Source organism: Anomalospiza imberbis, chromosome 8, assembly GCF_031753505.1.
Source record: "Anomalospiza imberbis isolate Cuckoo-Finch-1a 21T00152 chromosome 8, ASM3175350v1, whole genome shotgun sequence".
Taxonomy (NCBI): domain Eukaryota; kingdom Metazoa; phylum Chordata; class Aves; order Passeriformes; family Viduidae; genus Anomalospiza; species Anomalospiza imberbis.
This window is the reverse complement of record NC_089688.1, coordinates 28090638-28116417: the sequence shown is the minus strand read 5'-3', so window position 1 is coordinate 28116417 and position 25780 is coordinate 28090638. Positions and strand designations below refer to the sequence as shown.

The window sequence follows — 25780 nt, the reverse complement described above, 5'->3', positions numbered from 1 at the left end:
TTGGACTAAAATTCAGGTTATGTAAAATCATTTAGGATACAAATTATTACTTCTTTTTAAAGGAGGCACGGTTTTAAAAATTACCATGATGCAAAATACAAGAATTTGTATCACTTCCTATACTGATTACTGTGTTCAATTCCTGTTTGGTTTGGCTTCTTTAGTTTCAGGTGCATGCAAGCTTAAAAGATTCTCTTGCCAGGGAAGTCTTGTCATCCAAGAATCGATCTTTTGAAAACCACTAAAATTTCTGCTTATTCCTTTAACATTGACCATCAGCAGTTTCTCAGATGATACTCTCAACCAGGTAACAACTGAGCCAAGTAATGTAAAAGAATATATGAAAAATTGGCTTTTGGCAAAAAATTACTGTCTGATACTGGAAAAATTTGATAGCAGTGAAACAGTGCTTTTCACACAAATTCTTCTTCTTGGAATTACACAGACCTCAATTCTTCCAAGTTGAGCTGTACTTTATTTCCACTGCAGCACCTGTACTTGAGAAACTGCTCTAACTCTTTTATTTTCCTTCAGCCTGTCTGTGCTTTGTTTTGCTTGGATTTTATAAACACCTGTTGCTGTGATCAGCTTTTTATAAAATCCACTTTTGTCTGTATTACTTTTGAATATAGTGCCACAAGTTTCTTTTTTCTTTTTCTATAAAGATGGAACATTCTAGATTGTAGATCTCTAACAGTTCTGAAACTGTATAAAAGCCATTTTCCAGAAAACTGTACCTGGATAATGTTTTTGTTATATCACACACCTTTTTTTTTCCTGAGTTTGAGACTTTATAGCCAGTCTAGAAACAAGTAAAAGCTATCAGAAAAATAAAATGTCTTAAAGTATTGATTAATAACAGTGCCAGTAACTTTTCAACAAACATTAAACACAGACTGGCAGTTTAATTGTATGGCAGTTTGTACACACAGCACACAGCCAAAGTTTGGGAAGCAATTTTACACTGTGCTGAAAGGAAAGATGCACAGAAAAAAATAGCAGGTGCATGTAGCAGGGATAAATATTCTGTTCATGTGACATATAAGAACAACACTTTCACAAGCAATTTATTTGTGACAAGCCAAAATACTTAGGAATAGGTTGGAACAGTTATTCATAACAGTAAACTGCTGTTTCAAACAATACAGCCATCACAATGCCACAGAGAAATTCATATGACAAACTTGAACCCATCTGACACACTGCAAAGGGCTTGTTTACCTCAGGATTTTTCCAGCTGTGCCTATACTATATTGTTCTGTACAAATCCTTCTGTTTCATAGGTAATCTGCTTGAAGCAGTGATGCTTTCCTCTCTTACTGGGCACATACAGGTATGGGAGTGCCATATGCTCATAATACCAGGTATCGCTTGCAGTGCCCATTTGTGCTTTCACTGTTCTGCTCTGCCTTAGCACCTTAAACTTGTGCTCTTTTGCATCTACTTCTTTGCATGTAAAATACAAAAGGATTCCACAACTGAATGATTTTTTTAAAAAACTAGAACTCTTGCACTGGGTATTCTCAGGGGGGAACACTTAACATTCCAGTGACCACTTCCACATGGTTGCTTCTTTGGGGATTGCCCACCCCCATCTCCTACATTGCATTACAAACCTGACTAGAATTCACTAACCTGTTTTCTTGGGACATTTTGCTCTAAGGATATTATTAGCATGTCCAGATTCCCAAGATTCACAATGTTTCTTGTTCCACAGACACCTTATTCCTGGACGAGCATTTTTGCACAGCTCTTCATCTCTGAATGCTTCACAGTTGGGAGGCTTGTACACAAGGATGTCATTCAATAGAACACTTGAAAAACCCCCAAATATATACATGGACCTATTGGGAAAACACAAGGAAATTTAACTGTTATTGTAGTCTCATTTTCTTGATTTCTTATCTGTCTTGATGCACAATTAAAAACCCATATATTATCATTAAAATAAAATCTTCTTCTTTCTCTAATAAAGACTCTATCAGTGGTTCCTTTATTGATTACTTTTTCAATTTATTTCTCCATGGAAGTTGAGAGTAACAAAAAAATTGCTGAAAGCTCCTTGTTGTGTATGGATTAGGTAGCGGCATATCCAAATGTCTGGAAAAAAGAACGAAGAGCTTTGGAAGAATGCACTCATTTTTGCAGTTAAATATTGAGAACAGAGCATGAAATACTGGCCTGCTGAAAACAAGAACATTCTTCTCAAGACAGGCAGCAACAATTGGCAAGATGGATATTTCTTTTTGGTAACATTTTTGGTGCAGTAGCTGCTGACACAGGAACCAAAAGACTAAACCTGAATCCTCACCCTTCTCATTAAAACTAGGAATTAACTGTCTCAGGTAAAGGACAGTAATAGAAAACCTCTATATCTGTTCTATGATATACCCTTAAAACAGAATTAATCACAGAGTTACCAATAGCAGAAATCTGGAGAGTAGCTTGTATTGCAGTGTTTTGGTACCAAAAACCCTATGAAAAATACCATTAAATGATTTTAAAATAAAAAGGTATTTTAATGTAGTTCATAGAAAGTGACAGTTCTCAAAGTATCAGACAAGGCTTAGATGGCATAAAACACACAAATCATAATGAAAAACTATCAGATGCTGAATTCATTAATTCCAAGCAATTTTGTCTTAATAAATAAATCTGTTCATTGATTAATGTCAAGTGCTCTGTGTACATACTTACAATTTAGTGCTATTTTTGTGAAAAGCAGTCACACTCTTATTTGTAGCATTACTCATTACCTCATTTCTGACCTATACAGGATCCTTATATAGAGGATCCATAAGTTGCACACAAATACTTCAGTACTGACTTTATTAGAGTGATGAATAATGGAGAAGAGGTACAGTGATCTACAGTATTGCAACTTCAGATACTAGGCCAGTTGGCAACCAACAAAACAAAAGCTGAGACAAGTTAAAAACATACATTTCTTTAAACCTGACTATTGTTTTCTACAACTTTTCCAACTTAATATCATCTAGTTGCTGGCAGGCTTTTCCTTCTTCAGGTGGTAAAGATGATAACTGTATCAGTATCATCAAAATCACTCCATTTTCCCAGCAAATTTTAGTTACATGGTTATTTTATGATTGTAGAAGAATGAAGAATTATAGCATACTGCAAAGAGAAAAAGATGTCTCCCATCACACCTAATTGAGGGTTATAGTTGGTACAAAATATGAAATTCAGTGTAGCCCTCAATACTGAGAAAACACCTCAGTCCCCTGGAACGTTCACCTAAAACGTCACTGAACAGATCCCCAGCAGACAGGGGATTAGCTGTACTGATTACCTGATGAGCACTACTTTCCCTTTTAATAAGTTACATCAGTTCTCTTATTGAACCATACTTCACTGAAGTGTGATTTCTGCCACAGGTTTCTCCTTCAGAAAAATGGCAAGGAAAATTTAAGAGACACTTCATTTACCCATTACTGACAACAGCAGTGTGACCAAATCTGTTGACATCTCGATGCAGATTAGGTTTTGGTAAAATCTTCCATTCATCACAAGCTGAAAGACAAAACACCAAGCATATATCAAATAATTTGAAAAGTTTTCAGCAAAATACATGTGAAGTATATTTTAACCACTCAAGCATAAATCAACTCAACTGCTTTAAGATACATTTGTGAGTAGATGCTTCAAGAACCTGTCAGCAGCACTGATCTATCCTAACATTTATCAAGACCACAGGACATTCACAGAAGAGTCACTTTTTTACACGTACAGTCGTCTGCCTTCACAGCCAGTTTCAACACTCACAAGAACAAGCCCTGGCCATTGTTTTTATCAAGGGATCAGTAATATTGCCCTCATGTTTACACACTCTCAAATTAGCTACAGGGTTTCAATTTATAAGTATTTCATGGAATATCTATGACAGTGAACTTAGTTCTTTTCTTAAGTGTTTAAAGATAAACTATCACTCCTCCAGATGTGCAACCCATCTCATTATTGTCTTACTTTTGGTATCTTGATTTAAGTATGCTACTAATCACTTTCCACATACTTCAGAGGAATGCTGAATCAGGATCTCCAGAACAAATTAATTATTCAAGCACATTTCTTTTGAAACTGCTGTACACAAATGTGGTTTCAGTGTGGTTTAATTTTTCTTTCCTGATGAGAGTTTTAGTTCTTTAGAACAATTACTCCTTTCTTCATTATTTCCTACTTAAACTTTACTGACTTTATATATTCAAATCCCACAGTACTAGAAATAGGAAGCACCTACAGATTGAAACTTCAAGGAAAGTACAGGGTTTTTGCACTTTAATTTGGGTAGGGGCATCTCTCAGTAGTCAGGTCATAACACCTCAGTCCTCAGCTTTGGATAAATCCAGGAGGAACAAACTGTCTTCCAAGCTGGTTTCATTCCCACAGTCAGAACAGCTCAACTCCACTAGGGCTGCTGTTCTGGCACCTCTAGTGCAGAAAATTATTGACAGCAGCAGCTTGTGCAGTCAGCATCCCGTTAGCACAGCACACTGGAACACCTCGGTGCAAGGTCACACGAGGATGGACTCGGCACACAGGAGGGGATAGCATGGCACAGCTATGGCAGCAACACCACTAAATCGACTTGTGCTTTCACCAAATCACAGCCTGAGCCCATAAAGAGAGCCAGTGTGGGACCATGGCTGCCATAAATAAATTAATTATACCTCTTTATAGATTGGAAACAAAAACTAAAAGCAAATTATTACCAGAGTAAAGCAGATGGCTCAAACAGCAGTAATTTTGTCATGGGTGGTGGACTCAATGGAATTAGCAGTGTGAAGAAAGTATAGCAAGTTTCATGCACAGCCTTATGGGAGCAATACACCCAAAATTCTTACTTCTTTCTCAACTCCTACCTTCTATCACTATCATTGTTAACATTATATTACCATAATACTATGGAATTATTAATACATTTCATATTTCACAATTGTTCTTCTCTTATTTTCTCTATTTAAATAGAGTAGTGAAAGTATGTACAATCCCAGAGAGATGTTCCTGAAACAGTTTCAACCAAAAACAAGCATTTTAACAATTGACCAGCAAAATCTTACAGCTACACTTTAAAATCAAGTTCTTGCTGCTGTTGAGTCACTGCACATTAACAGACACAGCATGCATGAGCTTGTGTGCCTTTGATGGTAAAGAAAACAATTTAGGAAATCCACACTAAATTTCCATCCGATTTTAAAACTCACACTAAATTTTCATCTGATCTTGGGAAGCATTGACATTAATTTTCTTATATTTACAAACATATACATTATGAACATAAATATATAGTCTTTCCTGTACTTAGAAATTTATTTTAGAAAAAGTGGGATTTAACACCAAGTGAGGACCATAAAACCATAATAAAGGCTGATTTTCAGATGAGGAACCCCTGAGGGCTGGAGATATAATAATTCCTTTCTTACTGATGGCATTTTTCAAACTGGCAGGTCTTTTCAATAGAGTACAAGAAAAAAAAGAGGGAGGGAAGCTTATTACAAATAGCCTCCCCTCTTATCTCCTCCTAGATTTCTCAATGACTACTGAACACTGAACAGAGAACTGTGCAAGAGAAATACTTTTGCTCAGCTTTCAATTCCTGATGTGAGTTTCTCTGTACAGTTGATTAATACAAAATACAGATAGCTTGCCAACTGATTCCTGGTATTTTTCAGTAAAGAATCAAGTAGAATTCATCCCTGCCCATCATCTTCAAACTCATTTTGAACAACTCTAAGCACTCAAATTTCCAGACTTCACTGTACCATTCCAAGAAAAAAAATGACAAATGGCAAATGTAATATTATTTACAACATGACTTATCAATATTACAGCATTCTGTCTGTTGTTTGTATTATATTAAGTCTAATAATGATGGTAAACTCTGTGCAGTAAAGAATAAAATATTTTCCTCCATTAAATGTTATGCCCTCAAGGCATTTTACTGATAGAAAGTGGAAGATAGTTGTATCTGTTCTGTCTGTAACCAGGTACAGCACATAGCACACGGAAGCACATTCTGCTTTTAATAGAATCAGTTACTAAAAAGATGAAGAAACAATATTATTCATTCCAAACTTATTAGCAGAATTTTTAGCCACTGAAAAGTACAAAGAGAAATAAAGGGGTTATTTTCTTTCTATTACAAAGGCTTCTGCTTTAAGAATAAACTGTACCACATTATAACATTAAAAGAAAAGCTTCATCCTCCTCCCTGGTGTAGATTAAATTGTTACCAGATGATACAGAAGTGGCTCTGACAGAGAACTGCCAGTCACACACATTTCTGTGATGAAATACCACAGAAATGCACTGGATTTGAAGCAATCCAGGCTGAGAAAATCCCCACTTGAACTTTGCACAGGGTATTGCTCTCCAGAGCCCTCACTCCAGCAGGTCAAGCCTCAGCACATCTCATCTACAACCTACTAGCCATACTGCATTACTGATACCAGAAAGGATGACCTGGACATTTCACAGGAAAGTTGTCAATGCTGCAGCAGTATTCATACCCTACTAGAAGGTTTCCCAGAATGATTTTATAGAAAAAAAACCAAAAACAAATCCCAAACAGAAAACAACCAAATAATTTCTAATCAACATTGTGGTGTCAGTAAAATACTTGAACACAGAATCTGATTTTAAAAATGTAATTAATTAGGCTTACCAAAATGTGACTGAATAGAGGGGAAAAAATAATACAAAAAATAGTATTGTTAAAAATAAGAAGCAAAAGTTGTCAGGACAGTCTTTAAAACAGAGGCAACCAATGTTCCATACATCACCTCCAGAATCACTTTTTTATTTTGGCACATTTAGTGACAACCTCTTGCTGCATTCAAAGCTTTGTTTTAAGAGAAGGCATATGAAACCACTACTTTATGCTTAGATTTATCAAATCATTTCTAAATTTCAAACTATTTAAATAGATTTGAAATACCAATGTATTTATTCTGCTCAATGACACTCTGCAACAATGTAGTGCAGCCTAATGTGCTACACAGAATCCAATGCCAGCTTATGCTTCTATATTCTCTTTACATATTTTTAATAATTATTAAGTTCGTTTTTCTTTTGTAAAAGTAGTAATGCTGGTTCACAACATATGGACACCATTATACTTCTGTCTGGTTCTCATTTATGACTCTGGACAACTAAACACTGAACATAAACAGCTAAAACCATAATGAAAATTATGTACAAGCAGAAAACTTATTTTCTGAGTCTTTCCACACTTCATAAATATTTTTCTTTAATCAGATAATAAAAATCTCCTTACTCTCAGGAAAACACAATGGCAAGTATGTTCATAAAAGCATGAATCGAATTTAAACTCCAGAACTAAAATCTACAACAGAGTGTATACACATAACAGTGACTCCCCAAGCAGTATAAAGAAATCAACAACCTCATGCTTTGCTATTAAAGGGAGCAATTAGTGCATTATATTATTATGGCTTTGCTCTTCTAATAGCACAGCAATATGGAGGTAATTGCTCTTACAGACTGCACCAAAACTGCATTTATAACTTAAGTGCTTAGGAACGCATAAAACTTAATCTTTCACAGGCACTGATTTACATTTTCTTTGTGATGGCGCATTGATACCCATTTGTAACTCCAGAAACAGGGAGAACTGCAAAAATAGATGTGTTCATATTGGAAAAAAATTCACAGATATTTAAACTACTTCATTTTGTTAATGGCAAAGACTAGAGGTGAAACAATTTACTTTACAAGCAAACAATTTATGAATAAACAATTCATTTTTATTACAAAATACAAGCAGTATATTTGATCACAAGTGGAACTAAAGTCAATCTCATGAAATAATTTAGAAGTTTTTTTCAAAATAGGAGAATGTTTATAAGCTTTGTTTGAATACCCTAGAAGAACCTTAATACTTCACATGCAATATTGTCTTTCATAAGCAATTGAATTTGCATTTACTATTTAATCCATAATAATAAACTGAAATCCAGATAGTAACAAAAGAAATATAGTGGAGTATATTATTAGTGTAAACATATGGGTTATTGCACTTCTCCCACAGATCCAAACAATGCAGAACTCCAGCCACCACTAAGAAAAAAGCACAGAAAAGCTGCCATGTTCCCAGGATTTCAGGTTCGGCTTTTACAGAGAGTTCCTGTCAATAATTCTCTGCACATATCAAGGGTATCCAGAAACCTTAGCACCTGTCAAATGTGGAACAAAAGGACTGAGACTGAATACTTCATAAGCTCCAACTTAAGGAACTTAGGCATGCAGAGATATATTTACTAACTGCACCATTTTGGCAAGAAACTAAAATAAATATCTTTAGTCTTTAAAAAAGCTTTTATTTAATCGTATTTTAATACTGGTCTCAGTAGTTAGAACCTGTTTTAAACTCTGATTCTTGTGCATCTAGTAATCTACTTTTATCTGCAAATATTGCATGTGAATACTCATAAAATATTTAGAAAACTGCATAATTTAGAAAACTGCAGGTCAACCTCAGAAAGATTGTCCCCATTGCCAAGCTTCCTCTTTCAGATTAATGAAGTAATAACAGCACAGTTAGAAAATACCTGACCTCTACAAGAATAACCCTTTGTGGATCTTTAAGGGCCTTCCAGAGCAACCCAGGGTCAACCTGGTGGTAAAAAAAAATAAAGGAGAACAGAAGTATACCAAGGCCAGATTTCTAAAGCTCTTTTTTTCTTTTTTTCTGGTTAATGCAGCAGTCTTCTTATCATGTATTTACTGCTGTATAAGTAAATACATCAAGCAATATTAAACTATGAAAATTACAGCACCTAGCAGCTTTTATAATGCCTCCCCATCACTGTGTCTTCACCTTTGACAAATATGCAGTAGGTATTTCAAATTACTGAACTGAGCTCTTGACTCATGGCATATTTAAATGTCTAAAACTTGTTATAGACTAAGCTCAGAATTTACAGAGCAAAGACTGATTCAGAAAAGCAAAGGGGGGAAAGGTAACTCTGTCCTAAGCGTGGTAAAATGAATTGCTCTCTGGAGATACTTATCTCTGTGCCTGGACTAGAGGAGGAGTGTGGATTACCAAACTGCATTAGGAACCAACCTTTCAGAAAGCTAAGCTTGACTGAGATGAAGCCACTTGAACAGTTATTCCACATTATTATGAAAAGCAGAGTTTTCATGGGTAATAAAAAGCCGAAGCAATCTATCCAGAGGACTGTGTCACATATAATAAGAGAGATAATCAAAAGTACTCTCTAGCCCAACTTGAACATAAATAGCATAGGCTCTATCTCCAGGATTCAGCTGGTTTCTAGACAGCACCCATTTTTTACAAGACAAGGCTAACACTCCATCACTTGCAAGGTATCTAGGAAATGTGATGCTGATAGCATCGTATATTTTTTTCTTCCAAGCATTGTTCAAAACTCACAATACAAAGTAAATAAGATTCTGAAATATACCTATTGCATAATTAATTCTTCATAAAATATTTCAAGTTTTCTGAAAAATATGTTTTTATCAAATGTGTGCTGTGATATTTGTTTCTAAATTGGTAAAATGAATATTACAGAAGAATAAGTCTGAATCAAATCAATCTTCATATAGTCCATTTTTTAAGATTAATTACTACATCCAAAGAGTGATTACAACATCCATTTCTTTTGTACTTCATCAGTTTCGTAATACATGGAGAGTGTGACTTGCAAGAGAATCCAAATACCAAATTAAATATAGCCAACTAGACAAACCAAAATATCGTTCCACTTAAGAAAAAACTAGTATAAAGCATTTTCATGATGATAAAAAACTACCGACATGCGAAAGTCAGAAAGTTACATTAATTCAGATCTTATGACTCACACTATTGATCTGTAAGTGCATATTTACAAATAAATGTAGACCAATAAATAATACTATGCTTCAAAATGAGAAAGGAGCTCTGTTTCATTAAAAATTAAATCCACATGTAAACTGAAATAAGAATAAAATCAATAGCTCACACCATCAGATGCCTATAAGAAGCTAGGGAATATGAAATAGAGGGTTAGATTAAAAAAATTCATCTGTTTTGCTAAGGTATTATTTGCACACCCATTTAAACTGGCAGGAAATAACCCATACATGTTCCATGTACTGAAATTGGTCATTATTTTTTGTATTAAAGCAAAGACATTGCATTGATATCTACAGTGAATGCCATAAAGAGCCATTAACTAGTCCTGAAAGAAGGATCATGTCTCAGCCTCTTCTACCACTGTAGGCAGCTGATAAACGCTTGCCAAAAGTAGACCCAGGCAATATCCACAGGCTATTCTCTCCAGGAGCATGCATGAGTTCATTTCCCAGGCTGCTCTGACACATTTCCCTTTTTTTGGCTCCCAGGACAAGAGGCTCTGCTTTTTGGCCCCAGTGTGTGCTGTGTGATTATATTTAAAGCCCAAATACAAGTTATATGTTTATATTTAAAGCCTATGCATAAAATAAGGACATGAACATCAGGGAAGGGAAAAATTATTTATGGTAAGAACAGCAGTGGCACAAGATAGGAAAAAGATTATGGACTCATTAAATTGTCTTCTATTTATAGCCTCCACAATCCTACAGGGAGGCTTTTGCCTAAGTGTACAGCTCAAAGGGTTGGAACCACTCACTAGAATGAAAGCTGACACCCACCTAGCCTTGTCTTATCACAGTTTTCCTCCCAACTGTATTCTTATCATATATTTACAAACACCAATCTCTTTTGCTCTCAGCCACACTCTTTTGAAATTATATATCCTTATATCCACATCCTTTTATCATCTCCTAAAGGCTCCTCATGCTTCACTCAGCCCTAATGCCACGTGCCATGTAGAGCCTTTTTACAGTTTGTCTTCCTCAAAAGTGTGTTGTCAAAATACTACAAAAATATCCAGGGCCCTGAAAATGGCATGGATGCTGCAATGCCTTGCCCCACAAATCAAAATCTTCAGACAAAACGGAACAAAAATCTGTAAATTTTATAAATAACTTGAAGGTGTTTGGGATCAAAACTATAAAGAATCACATTAGCTGAACTAGAGAAAACAAAATTCTGATATTTAAAAGTATAATGAGAAAAAAACAGTACAATACATACCTATGTCATATGAAAGAAAGTCAGCAGAAAAACACTTTGCCCCATTGCTCAGGGAAGTATCATTATGAGTGTTTCCACCAAAAATGAGCATAGCTCCATTGATTAAGACAGCTGAATGAAGGTATCTTGCAAAGCCGCTTTCTTTCAAAATAGTCCTACAAAACATAAGAACAAGTACATACTAACAAATGAAAAACTGCATATAGGCATCAAGAAAATTTATACATGAAAGCAACAGAAAACAAGAAAAATAATAAAACTATAGCTATTACTCAATAAATACAGTGACATTTAACCAGATTGTTTCTAGGATTGTCTATTTTCTCATGGTACAAAAAAATATATATTTATTTTAAATATCACACTTCTAGTTAAAATAAAACAGTTTGCCAAATAATATACCTGAAATTAATTTTAATATGTTTACATTCTTCAGAAATGATTACTGATATGGCAAATTTTACTCAAAATTGAATGAAAACTCATTTATAGCATTAATTCCTATTCTTATAAATCCTTAGACATGTTAGGTTTTGCTCAAGAAATGCAATAAAAAATTCTTTACAAGGCTAAAATAATATTTATATCATCCTTAAAATTGCAAAAGGAAATTTTTTTTTTCCTAATTAATTGAACACTCAGACCCGAAAAAGAAATGGCAAAAGGCATTCTAGGTACATTAAAAACACTTGCACAGCTTCATAAACTTATCCAGACTGGTAAACTCAAACATAGCGAACTTCAGTGCCAAAAAATAAAACTGTCCAGGCAATTGAGGCTTTGATCTCTGTCTTTATTCACTTTAGCCTCTGTGTGTGTGGTCTGCTTTGTGCCAGAGCAATGGCACAGCCCCAACAGTAGCCAAGAGCTATCAATGCCACAGTTTGAAAGGGGCAGATGTGGGGCCAGTAGAAAGAACAGAATACAAACTTGATTCAATCCCAGCAAATAAATCTTACCAAGGAAGAGAGCAACCATCTGTGGGTTTTGCCAGATGAATTAGTTAAGCAGACCAGCTGTAGACATGTTTGTGAAGAGCTGATTAGATCACCAGTACAAAATACCTTTTACATTCTCCCAATAGCCTTTCATTGTTTCAGTAATCTAAGTTTACAAGTTTGGACTCTCATTTTCATTTATGTTACTACACAATGCTCAAATTTACAATTAAGCTGTTAGTCATTTGTTTCCTGTAAGAAACTGACTCAACAATCTTTCCTTATGATTGAATAATACTGTCTCTCTTGAACCACTCTCATATTTGTTCGGTATTTTCGCATCATCATTATGTTTGAGGGAAAAGATTTAAAGTACATCTCATTTTTGTCACATAATAACATGAATCAACCAACAAACTTGAGACATTTTAAGTGATAAAAGATTGCATGTTTAAATGAGTTGAAAGGAAAGTATCAAACCTGAATTGTCATATTATTATTGAAACAAATTCCCCCCAGCCCTGGAAAGTAACATCAAAAGAAATATCAAAGACTAAATGAAAATAAATGAGTTTTTTTATTGCTTAAAAATGTGACAATTCCTTCAATCCACTTACATACCCATGCATGTGCTTCTGCTTTTGACCCCTTTTTTTTCTTTCCTATTAAGTAACTTGCTTTTCTCTTGTGTATTTCTGATTAACATACTTTGAAAACAGAGCACCACATAAGTGCCTTTTTCTAACCACAAATTGGCTTGATACAGTATACTTATGCTGCCCTCAGATAAATGTGGTATTTGGGTTCAACTCATCAGTTAGCAACACGGAAAATCAGAATTACATGGAAGCAGAACAAGACATTATTTTCAGTTATTTTCAACTGGCAATGGAGGAATTCTGCTGCTATGACTTGAAAGAATGATAATATCCTAAGAACATGCCATCTTTGTCCATTCCAGACTACAGGGACCTTTCTGTCTTTTGCTTCTCCAGTTTTCTACAGCCCCTATTGCCTAATTTACACTAATTGTTATACACTAGGCTCTGCCTTGATGATCTGCCTTGCAGCTGTCTACAAATAGTTGTGTTGATCACTAAAGGCCTGAAGAGACATACCCTGTTCAGGGGATAACTAAGGATTCTCCTCTACACAGCAGATATAAAAAATCTCCACAGGTTTCTTTTTTGGGCTTCTCACTTTTCTACTTGTGACCCAACTGTGTTGCCCCACTCCTAGTCCCTACCACAGTGTGGTTTTGGGTTTTTTTCCTGTAATCTTTGCATATTGTGTGGTGAGTTTCATCCCTCAGAGTAACAGCAACTTTTCCTCAAGATTCAGCAGAACTGGAAGTTTGTTAACTTGGCCATGATTTTCACTATTCATTAGCCTCACTAATGAGGGCAATCTAGAGAACTCTCCAACACATATCAACCCCATGCAAATTCTGTGAGAGTCTCAGCAGGTTTCCCCTGAATCCATTATTTATGCACATATTCGTGTATCTGCAAACATTAGTCCTGTTAACTACGCCAGTGCCAAGTGCTGCAGGCAGCAGCACCACTCTGGAATGGTAACAGAAACACCCAGAAGCCAGCAGGTGCTTCCAATGCTTCAGGCCATTATCCAAGCCCAGCTCCATGTTGCACCCCAGCTGCAGCAGCCGGGCAGTAATGCAAAGCAATGCAGGTATTGCCAGCACTGTAATACCCCATTGTGTATTAGGAATACAGCTCGCAGTAGGAATTAAAACATTGCCCTCTCACATGCCAAGAAACATAAAGCTTGTTTAATTGATATTAAGAAATGAAAATGCAGATTTGTATACCTCAATTTACCAAAGCCTATGAACCTCTGCCAGATCAGCCACAGAAAAGGAATGAGTGCCAGAGACAAACAGTGAGGACCAGCATGGGCATGGGTATGAGAGAGCCATCAAAATTCCAACTCTTCCTCAAACCACACCTATCCTGTGGACATCCAGTCTCTTACCTCACCAAGTGCTTTGAATGCTAATCATTAGGTGTCACAGATACAGTAAACAAAGATTTTATTACTACATGTCATTACTCCATCCTCTGAGCCCATTTTCAGTCCCATAGTAAAATTCACTCCCAGTGTAAATCTCACAAAACAAAGACATGAGTTCTCTACAAGCTGCAGAGAATGCTGCATTAGTATAGAGTCAAATGAAGTATTCTTTATTAGTTTTTATATTAATAATGCATAAAAATATTCCAGCAATTATTATTTTATTGTCAAACAGACCATCAAAGGAAAAAATATCACTTTGTTGCAAAAATAGAATAAGAAAGCATTAAAATTCCAGGAACTCATAAATACATTAAAAGGAAAAAAAAAATCTTGTATTAATGTTTCCAAATGCCATGAGTTAATGTTATTAAAAACCTCAGTGAAACCAAATCCATGTTTCCAACATCTGAGAGCAAGTTTTGGGTGCTTAAAGTGAAGCCATTAGTACGCTAAACAAATAATAAATTGCAAGAATAATGTGTTCACAGAAATAATTCTTGATCTCAAATCATATCTAAGGTAAGAAAAATTATTCAGGGTCACTTTCAGAACATAAAATACATGCAGCCTTCATAAATTACAAGAAACTTGAGGAATAATGAACTAGAATATAGAAATCAATAGAAATAGATAGAAATAGAAATACCACTAGAATATAGAAATAGAAATAAAAACCCCAAGAGCATTCATAATTAAGGATTCCTATATAATACCAGAGGTCTTCTCTCTTAGTTCTGATAGCTTTGTGAAAAACGACCTTCCACATTTCTTAGGGATTCTACTTCTTTAAATAACAGCCACTGTACCGTACACCAGCAGTACATTCACACCATGAGGAAACAGTTCACGTGCTATTTCTGCACAGTGGTTGTGCCTGGAAAGGAGAACCTCTTCCTAATTTGTAGAACATGCACAAAGCTTCCTGCCTGCCATCTTCTCAATGAATAGCTCCACTAATCCATTGACTCAAGTCTAGTCCCTCACCATAATTCTTCCATTTTGTTGCAGAGAATGTGTTGTTCTGAAATGTGCAAAGGATATAGAGGTACCTGCACGACTTTGCTAGAACCTTACTCTATGCTTCTGTTTTCTTCAGTAACCTATAACTTGGTTTCCTACATTATAAATCCAACTTACCACGTCCGAGTATTCACTTCATATCTGTAAAGATCATCCACCAATCCATATTTATTGCCAGGCAATGCTTTGTATCCACCATGGACATAAATAGATTTGGTCAGTTCATCATAGACACTGGTATGGCCATATCCACCTTGAACAATTGCTCCTTTTGTTTCTGGTACAAGCCAAGAGTTAGACCCTTGAAGAGACATTAAAAAAACCCATTATTTAAAGGGTTATTACTGCAAAATCACAGTAATAGGAATTTTAAGGATATAAAATTATTTCCAATATAATTCTAAATACAGCAATAACTATTGAGATTTATTTTAAGAAGTAGCTTTATACTAATGTATCAAAATATCTGCAATTAGATAATGTTGCCAGACTATTACCTGCTATTCTTAATCAAATCAAAAATACATCATTGTTACTGCTGCCAGGCAGTATCGCATCCTCTCCCACATGTGACTTCAGCACTTTCACAAACAAACAAAAAAAAAAAAAAAAAGCCCAAAGATTTTTGAAAATATGAAATTAGGAGTTATGATTAATTCTCACCAGAGATGGCTGATGAGAATTCAGTGCTCCAGCTCCTTCAGATTCATTAGGAACACCTGTGCTCAGTCACGGGGAGTCTGAGGAGCCTGGCAGACACTGAACTGCAGTGAGTCCTGAGAAGCACATAACATAAGGCAGCTCCAAGTGTGCATGGATATAGGCAGACACTTGGGGACTAACAGTAAAATTATTGAGCTAAAATCCATTTCCAACCACTGTTTCTTAGTTGTTTAACTGCAAATATACCCATTCAGTTGCAGAAGACTCACAAAAAATAATTTCATAGCAGCTCATTCAATTGGCATTTAAATCCATGTTTTACATCACATGATTAATAACTGCAGAGACACCAAACAAAACCAGCCACAATAGCTGTTATGACTGAAGGAAAATATTTTACCATAGCAAAAAAAAAAAAAAGACACCTGTTAAGTTCTTGCCGCCCATAGGCCCAAAATGTCTTTTTTACCCCCTTCATCTCCCCAGATGATGATGATGTAAGTCACAAATAGAATAAGCCAAGAGGTTTTTCCTGCACAAGGCAGCTTATAACGAAGAGCCTGTGATGACTGGAGTCAGTGCTACAGACGTGAAACAGAAGTAATTCACCTCCAGCCTCGTGGAGATCGTCAGAGCAGAGTCTGGGCAAGGACATCCAAAGCGGAGCCGTCTCCCAGTTCTTAACCTCAGCTGGCTGCCATTATAGAGTTACTTATCCAAGGCTAGCACACAACACCATACACCTTGCTTTCTCTGAAAGTTAGCCTAAATCCCATTCTAATTTTTATCTGATAATATGTAGGTAGCTTAGATTAACTCTTTTTTCTCCAGATTCTCATGAAGAGGCTCACGATTTTCAGTTATTACTTTAGCTATCATACTTTCCTTAAATAGTTTCCAGGTACTGCCTCTATAAGTTACATTTTTTCCAGTAACAAGTGCTTATGGCAAGTTATAAAGTATAGATTCTAAGGAAGAATTGTGATGATTTTTGTGTGTATGAATGCTGGTATTTGTGTAATACACAATTTATTACACAAATACTATATATTACTGACACAGAATATTTACATTATTTATGTGCAGTGTAATGTAAGCAGTATTTTATTTCAATCCCCATGTTGGATATTATCAAGCTATGAAGTGCAATTCTGAACACAAATATCAAATTTGTAGTGATAATACTGTACATTGCATGCATATTAGTTTGATAACAAATAGATTTACTTGATACAATTTCTGTAAGAGGGCTGGTGAGGAGTCAGCCTGCAGATACACCCTTGTATTACCAAAAATATCTTCATTTATTTATTTAATGATCAATCCTAGAGACTGGCATATATGCTTTTCAGGGAAAAAGAACTATTTCTCCACATAAATTGGCACAATGCTGTTGATAATATGCATAATAGAATATTTTGCATTTCTATCTGACTGGTTCATGTAGCATTTATGGAGCATTATGGTTTATGTAGCAATGCTGTATTTGGTGATTCTGAGGTCTTTTCCAACCTAAATGTGTCTATGATTCTGTGTAGCATTTGGAACACTGTCAGAGTAACATTGCATATTGCATCACTTTACATGACTTGGGCAGAAATATGAAAATCTGTTCCTTCTTTAATTAAAAAAAAAGTGCTATGAATAGCTACAGAAATTCAAGGAAAGAAGTCCAGCAACATCTTTCTGAAATAAAAGCCAAAAGCAGTGTTATGTTGCTCCTTCTACTTCCCATTCTAAAATTTAGCTGAGTTGCCTGAATTTCAAATACTGAAATGTGTATGTACAGTTTTGATATCATTCACACTTCAGCATCTTGAGTATTGCATTATTCATACAAAAATACAATTCTGTCTATATTTAGACATTGCTATGCATATGATCTGACTTTTTGAAGCAGCTTATCGATATCAATCTTCACCTACCTTTTTTCAACAAAAATTCAATTTTTATTGAAGATATTTACATAACCCTTCTCATATTCAGAGATCCCCCTCTTTCTATCATTACATCATAAGAATATAGAAAAATATATGTAAGAATAAGAAGTACTTAATTGACCAAACAAGTAATTGAAATTGCATTCTCAACAGCTTAAAAAGTCAAATGCAGAGAGAGCTTCAAGAACAAACAAGCCAGAAATAAGGAAATAGGAGATTTTTAAAAATATTTTTCCAGATTTAAATTTCAAGTCTAGTATACAGTGTAAAAATAAGGAAGATACATTGGTCTTATCTGTCTTTATCATAATACAACCTTCAGACAGATCAGGTAGAAAGAAGGTAAAAAGAACAAAATGTCCAAGAAGCACCTTGGTGTGCCACGTTCATTTTATCACAGTGACAAATTTGAAAATTTTACAAGCAACCAGGAAGCTTATGTTAACTTTAACAAAAAAGAGGAGGCATGTTATGTCATGGGGCCACTTCTTTTTACATTATTTCAAAGAAATACTTTTAATCAAAAGCAATCCATAACCTACTTCTAAAGTCATTAAAAAATCAGTCTAAAATACGGTGATATTATGTTAATCCAAAGAAACCTGTCTTGTAAAAGAAATAAAATCACAGAAGACTTATTCAGAAGTTTCTTAATATATAAGGAGCATTTATAAACCTCAGCTAAAACAAAACAACATTATTATATTCACCTTGAGACTCTCATTGAGATTCTTAGAAGGTTTATGAGGTATTGCTAACCTAAAGGGAAATAAATTTCCCTGGGGAGTAACCCAGAAAAGCTTTATGGTTCAAGTTAGTAAAATCATTCACATAATTCCCATATCAGGATTTACTGGCTCCTCAGAAGTCGTAAGTCTGGGTGCAGCAAGAAAGGACAACAGGAAGCTCTTTTCTTCCTGCAGCAACCACCACACCTTTTCCACAGTGGAAATAAATTCACGTGCCTTTGCATGGTGAAAATCTGCCTGCAAACCCTGTCCAATTATTCCAGAATTTATTTTGCTCTGATAGAAATTACTTACTCCCCTAATCCAACAATGCCAGAGACAATTTGAGATTGAGTGCACCTTTGATTGGCATATTTCAGTAACAAGAACTACATACCTACATGAAAAGCTAGCAATTTCCACAATTATTTAAAACCTCTCCAGGTGTTTCTTAGCTCAGACCTCATGGAAATCATGGTCACAGCAACTAAATAAGGCTTTAGCACCAGAATTCCATGTATCAAGTTCATCAAAGTAGTGGATCCTAGATGTTTCAGTACATATGAACCAAAGGACAAACTGCTTCTTTGTCTCTTTCTTTCAGTAGGCATGTGGCAAATGCTTGAAAAAATAGCCTTCATGAGGACTAAAAGCCATTACTGATAACATGTAGAAACAATAACAGTACCAATTTGAAATGGTAAAGCAATATGCTTTTAAAGTAAGCAGAGAAAGAAAAAATCAGGTTCTTATTTTTCTTTCTATATCCTCTGAAACCCTTATTTTTATGAAATTTCCTATTCAGGTGAGTTCACAGGAATACTTTTCACTTCCTATGTCTTTTAAGTTTGGATCCTGTACTGCTAAAGTCCTCCCAAAAACAGTAATTCTTAATTCAAACCACCAGCTGCAATTTTATGGTTAAAAATGTGTTCCTACAGCTGCAAAACTAGAAACAGCCAACACAGAATTCAGGAAAATCTACCACAAAATTCACTTCACTTAGAGGGGAGGGCAAGGAAGGAGATCAGTGAAAGATGAGAATTCTCCGTGGCAGCAATGGTTCAGGTACCCCGTGTTCTGCCAGGTGCTGTGAGCCCCACCAATCAATCCTTCATCAGATGAGGAGACCCGCTGAAGTCAGTGGGTTTCCACAGTAACACCCTATACTGCTACAAGTTTCCTTTGTGTTTGATGCAAGTGAAGCACATTTTCTTTAATAAACTAAATCTCTCACTACAACAGGACAAAAATATACTCTAAATCTCTCACTACAATACGACAAAAATATACTCTCAAAAAGGAGACATTAAAAATTGAGAATAATTGACACACAATTGACAGAGAACTGCTTTCTCTTACTCCAAGCTGATCCCCATGGTAGGGAAGGTTTGAGGTTTTTTCTTTGTTTCTCTGTGTTATATATGCTTAAATACACTGTTTTATTAATCCTCCACAAACATAGCTGTAGCATTAAAGAAAAAAAAATAGGAAGAAGCTGTCCATTTCAACCATAAGGCCATCAATAAAATCAGCCAGGCAGAAAATTTTACAATACAAATCATGTTCCCTTCTTCCTAATTAAACTAACAATAATAGGTGAGAATAAAATTGGTACTTCTACTCCATATTAAATTAGCAGCATGTGAAGAAGCAAATAACAAAGTTCCAACAGGAGAAGCAAATAATTTAAAGTTTTCCAATAAACATTACGTGAATGAGCCTGCAGAAAGCTAGAACGACATATTGTTTCCTTTACAGTAAAAAAAGAAATCATCTCTGATAGGTCAAAAAAACCAACTTTCTGAAAGTCAGTTTTTCTACAAAATGGCCTTTAATGCTTAACAAATATTAAAATACTGTTGCAAAACATCATTCTAAGACCAGAGTTTTATGGTAGCTTTTATGCAGTTAAATTGGAATTTTTCAGTGTGAATAAAGAACATTATGGTGCTCTTCATCTTGCTGCCATTCACTTTTATCCGTTTTCAACACTGTTAAATAATTTTGACACTGCTATCAGAGATAATGCCAGAGAGCATAAGAACTATCCGAGTTTCAAAGGGATTTCCTGAACCTATAAATCTGTTTAAACAGTGATTATATAAATATGCATATACGAAAAAAATTTAAATGGAACAATTAAAAACAATTATCATCCCTTAGCATGTAGGTATTACATTGAAATTTTGTATTATGCCTCCTGAAATTGCATAAATGAGATAATCAGATAATAGAAAAAAAGGAATTAAAAGTAGAAGACTATAAATTTAATTAGCAGGAATATAAATATACCTAAGAATTTCTCAGGTGTATATTTTCAATATTATTCCATTGAAAGGGTATCTTAACTGTACCCTGTGTATGATAAAAAGATTTCTCTTAGTTTATTTAATTTTAGCATTTAAAACCACCCCAAGAACATCTTGCAGTTCACAAGGGGAAAACCAGACAGATATGGTAGCTTATTTAGAGAAAATAAGAGCTCATTTTCAATTATTACCTCTAACAGCAACATGTATACCTTTAAGACAGAACCCTATATATAATGATGAACTAAGTTATTACATTTAAAAACAATAAAACAGAAGAAAAATAATATACCAGCATTAAAGAACCTTTAAAATAACTAAATTATTTTTGGTTTTGCTCTTCTACTTTGTGGTAAAAACAGCAAGTCTGTGTTGAAAAACTACGTTTCATCACAATTACCACGGTGAAGAATTTCTGGTTTAAATTTTTATCCTCTTTAGCGTACCACAACCCCATACAAAAATGGAAAATGCCATGGTGCTCTAAACACACATGAAACACTTGGCAAGAAATCTTATGTACATAACTTGAAGGAAAAAAGGTGAAGCTTTATTTAAATTGGAAAAAAAAATTCTTTCTGAAAAAAAGAAAAATCACTTTTTTTCACTTAAAAAAACCAGCACGTTTTGTATCAGTCTGTGATCAAAATGATTTGAAAGTGACTTACTGATGTAGTATTCTTGCACAATGCTTGTGTAACCATATATGGAAGAATATCCAAAAATTACAATCATAACCACATCTCTGCTGTCCAGCTCTACTATGTGTGCTGAATGACCTTCCACAGCATATTGCTGGCCATGGACAAGGACTGCAGGAATTCTGGTACTCCACGTTTGACTGGGTATGTTGAAAACCCACAGTTCATCAGTGACATTGCCATAACTCATTTCAATTTTGCCTCCATACATGTAGATGTCTTCCTGTAAAAATGGGAAGGGAGAGAGGAGAAAGCAAATAATGGATTACATAAAGATAACATCTGAACTGCATACTCCTCTGCTGAGCAGTATTTCATAACTGAGCAATCTGATTTAAATCTTCACATTTAATCTTACATTAACCAGCTCAATATCAGACTAATCCCTGACAGTGATACTTAAACTAAACCAACAATGATAAGAAGTCTATTTCTCTGAAAAATAAACCTAGCCATGAAAATGACACCAAAATGAATCTCAAAGAGATTATTTCAACCAGAAAACCTTTAATTACATGGAACTTCTAATCCATACTGCAGTATTCTATTTTTAAAAAAGCTAAACAGAAAGGATATTATATTGTTTTCTTAAGGAACAGTTCACAGAATTAAAATGTGATTTTCCACACAGTCCGTGGGGATTTCATTCAGCACATGCACAAGAGAGCACATTCTCTCCTACTAGCAAAGTGACTTAAGTTCTGAGAAAATACAGTCATCAGAACCCAAAGAAAAGGGAAAATGCATATATGGGATCACAGAATGACCTGGGTTGGAAGGTGCCTTAAAATCATCTTCTCCCAACCCCACTACTATGGCCAGGTACACCTTTCACTATCCCACGTTGTTCAACCTCAGCTTGGACATTTCCAGGGCCCTGCAACCCTCACACTGAAGAACTTACCAGTACCTCAACCAAACCAAAACCTAAACCAAACCTGCCCTCACACAGTTTGAAGACATCTTCTCCCCTTGTCCTGCCACTCCATGTCCTTGTAAAACATCACCCTGCAGCTCTCTTGTAGCCCCTTTAAGGTGCTATAAGGTGTGACCAGAGCCTTCCCTTCTCCAGGCTGAACAACCCAACTCCTCCAGCCTGTCCTCTTGGAGAGGTGCTTCAGACGTCTGATCACCTCGGTGGCGCCCCCTTAGGACTTGTTCCAACAGTGCTTCTTAGGCTGTGTCCTTGTGTCCCAGAGCTGGACACAAGGCTCCATGAGAGCAGAGCAGAGGGGCAGAATCACCTCCCTCAACCTGCTGCTCGTGCTGCTTTTGATGCAGCCCAGGATGTGGCTGGCTCCTCCTGAGCACATTTACTAAAATCAAATCCCACAGGGGAGTACTTTGAGTTCTTTTTAAGGAATGCAAAACAGAGATTCCAGCCATCATGAAATACACACCTTAAACAGCAGGGCCATCTGTTCTGGTAAGTAATGAGTGATTTACTTAAATATTGCCTGAAAGCAAATCCTTCGGAATTTCACTTCATGTGGATTTGTAAGCCAGGGTATGCAAAGTCACAGAACAAATTCCAGATTGTTGGCTTCACAGACTTGCTCAAGGACAGTTTATACTGGGTAGAAAAAACTTCCTTTGGTTCTGAGATTGATACTCAGTCTTTGCTAGGACATAACCCCCCCATACACTCTGCATTCCATTTGCATGCTGCACAGCTGGCAGTTGTCTTCTGCATTCTGCAATGTAATGTTTAGGGCTTACCCTAAACTCAGCCTTATCAGGTTTAAATCAGAAGGGGAAAAAAAATAAAAAGAAGCTGCAGGTTTAGCATATTTGGCAAAGTTGGACTTGGCATGAAATACTCAGAAAAAGAGGCCGGAAGATAAGGAAACTACCAAAGAAGTGTCTGCATCAATCATGCAGAAATTTCAGACATGGTAAAAGGAGTTGATGGATTTGTAAACTTAGATATGTAAGCTTTGGATTATCATCATACACATCAAGAAAGATGAGCTCTTGACCCTTTATGAATGGGCAGGCGTGGCAAATACAGGTGATCAGTAGAATAACGAGTCTTTTCAGTCCAGCAGAACAAGGGCTTTAGAGGTTTATAATGTTGTCCCATACACATGTAGTTGATGGTAAGGAACAGAGTCCAGAACAGTAAGAAAATACCCAAAGAGATTAGTCAGCAAATGCCTGACCAAACTGTCTGATGCACTTACACAGTACACTTGAAATTTCAGCAAAATTTTCAACTACTTTTTTTTTCATTTGAGGCAGGTGAACATTTCTCGATGTGGAATTTAAATCTTTCCTGTGCAGGGATACTCTGTGGTACTGGTGGTGTTTGAACAAAAGATGTTCACAGAAGGAATTTGCAGTAGGATTAGAGAGATATGTATCTGAACCCATTCTTTTCCTAGGAAATAAAACATTTCAAAGAGCTTGGTAAAGACCAACAAAAACTGAAGAAGGACGTGCACTGATCCAAAGGAATGGTTTGAATAAATATTCTTCTTGAAAGGATCCTATATGGTTCATTCCTTACAATACCACATAGATCTCCAAAGTCAAATCAGCGTCACTATAATTGTGAACTACTTATTTTCAAATGCTGATAACTTACTATAGCATAAAGAAAAAGTTAATTAGGGAGCTGCAGGGGCTGTACAGCAGTATTTGAAAAAAAATAGTTCTGACACTGAGGAACGACACTTTAAAAAACAAAAAAAGGTGACCTAAAGAGCTGCATGAACTTTGAAATTATTTCTCAGACAGCTGACAATAGCAAAGTCCTCCTCACAGTTCTGCTTAAATGATTCAAAGTTCAGATAAAAGAACACTTCTGTGAGGAGCAATCTTTTAGGTGACACAGCAGATCCTGTATACAGGAATATTCACAGGGAAAAAGACAAGAAGGTCATGACAACTGCTTTATCAGCCCCAAAACCAGATTTAACTAAGCTTTGCTAAGGGCTATTTCTGAGATAAAGAAGCTCCTAGTGCTGGTGAAAAACACTTTAACAGTGAGTGAAGATCAGCTGAACACAGAGAAAAACAAGCTGAGAGACCAAAGTCGGTGCAAGAAATACAGAAATGAAATTTTAAAATGTTACATCCATACTTATACAGAGCAAAAACCAACCTCCTAAGCACATGAAGATAGACATTTCTTTGGAAAGCCTTAACAGGAATGGATTGTAGGAATGATACCAGTGCAAATGGTCCTATGCAGCATAAAAATTGTGACAGAAAAGAAGGAACCCCTTAATAAATTTTATACTACCTTTATAAACTATTTATATACTAAATATAAATCAAGGTATATGCTAAAGGTGAGGCTTTCTGGAAGACACAACACCTTAGATACAGAGTTTTAAGTATGCTAGTACACAAACACTGCTGACCTTTACCTGAATTATGCATAGTAGATATTTGTTTAAAAGACAGCAAAGCAAGCAGTACTGTAAAGTAAAATAATATATTTTTAAAAAGGCAACAAAAATATAAAATTGAGAGCCTTTGTGAAATCAGTAGAAAAAAGTGTGAAGAATTGAGGATCCTAAAAGCTGTCCTCAGTCTAGAGGGGCAAGAAGGACAAGAAGCAGATTTTTCCATTGAAGAGATAACAAAACAGGCAGATAAGCACCAGGAAGATACAAGGCCTCCAACACATTCATATTTTAAAGTTCTGATACCAGGTATCAAAGCAAACACTTTCAATTACAGTATGAGATGGAAAAGCCGAGCATTTACTCAATAAATTAACCTTGGCCATATTAGATGTATTTTATCATATGAGTAACATTCTCTAAGTTGCCAGAACCTTGAAAGACCTTGCGGTTTTTAAACCAAAATTTCTCATAACTATTACTTTATGCAAATTGAAGTACTGAACAGCACATTGTTTATTGAACTTCAGAGCTCCTGCTCAGTAGGGAATTACAGAAAAAAGAGAAATTTCTTCCTGTAAACAGAGCAGGTCGACAGCTCATTCAGTCATGACATTCCCACGTACAGATCCCGTCAGTTGTTTTCTTGGCAGGTGTTCAGGTCCAGCCAGTGCAGCTCCTGTTTGCTTCAATGGAACCAAAACTTTCCAATAAATGTTTCCATTTTCTCAAATCGCATTTTTTTTTCTGAAAAAACTACTTCAGTGGAAAATTTTGATGGACCATAATGATAAAAAAAGATTTAAAAAGGCATATGATCTGTAAATAGTTGAGTGTGCATATTGGACAGAGAAGATGACAGCAGAAGGCAGGAATGATAAGATCAAAACAGGATTTGAACAAAACAGTTAAATCACATTTCTCAAGGGAAGAAAACATTCATTTGATCTAGAATTGCTCTTATAGAGT

The 25780-nt window shown here is 35.6% G+C and overlaps 1 protein-coding gene across 10 annotated transcripts in view; it reads right to left on the bottom strand.

Moving 5' to 3' along the window:
- Positions 1–25780, bottom strand: part of ATRNL1 (attractin like 1) — a 431792-nt gene that overhangs the window by 341056 nt on the left and 64956 nt on the right. For all 10 annotated transcript variants that reach the window (XM_068198166.1, XM_068198161.1, XM_068198163.1 and 7 more), the window contains exons 8-12: positions 21426–21681; positions 15232–15415; positions 11123–11277; positions 3447–3531; positions 1636–1844 (exon numbers count right to left, since the gene is read on the bottom strand). In XM_068198166.1, coding sequence (XP_068054267.1) covers positions 1636–1844; positions 3447–3531; positions 11123–11277; positions 15232–15415; positions 21426–21681 — 889 coding nt within the window. The remainder of the gene's footprint in view (positions 1–1635; positions 1845–3446; positions 3532–11122; positions 11278–15231; positions 15416–21425; positions 21682–25780) is intronic.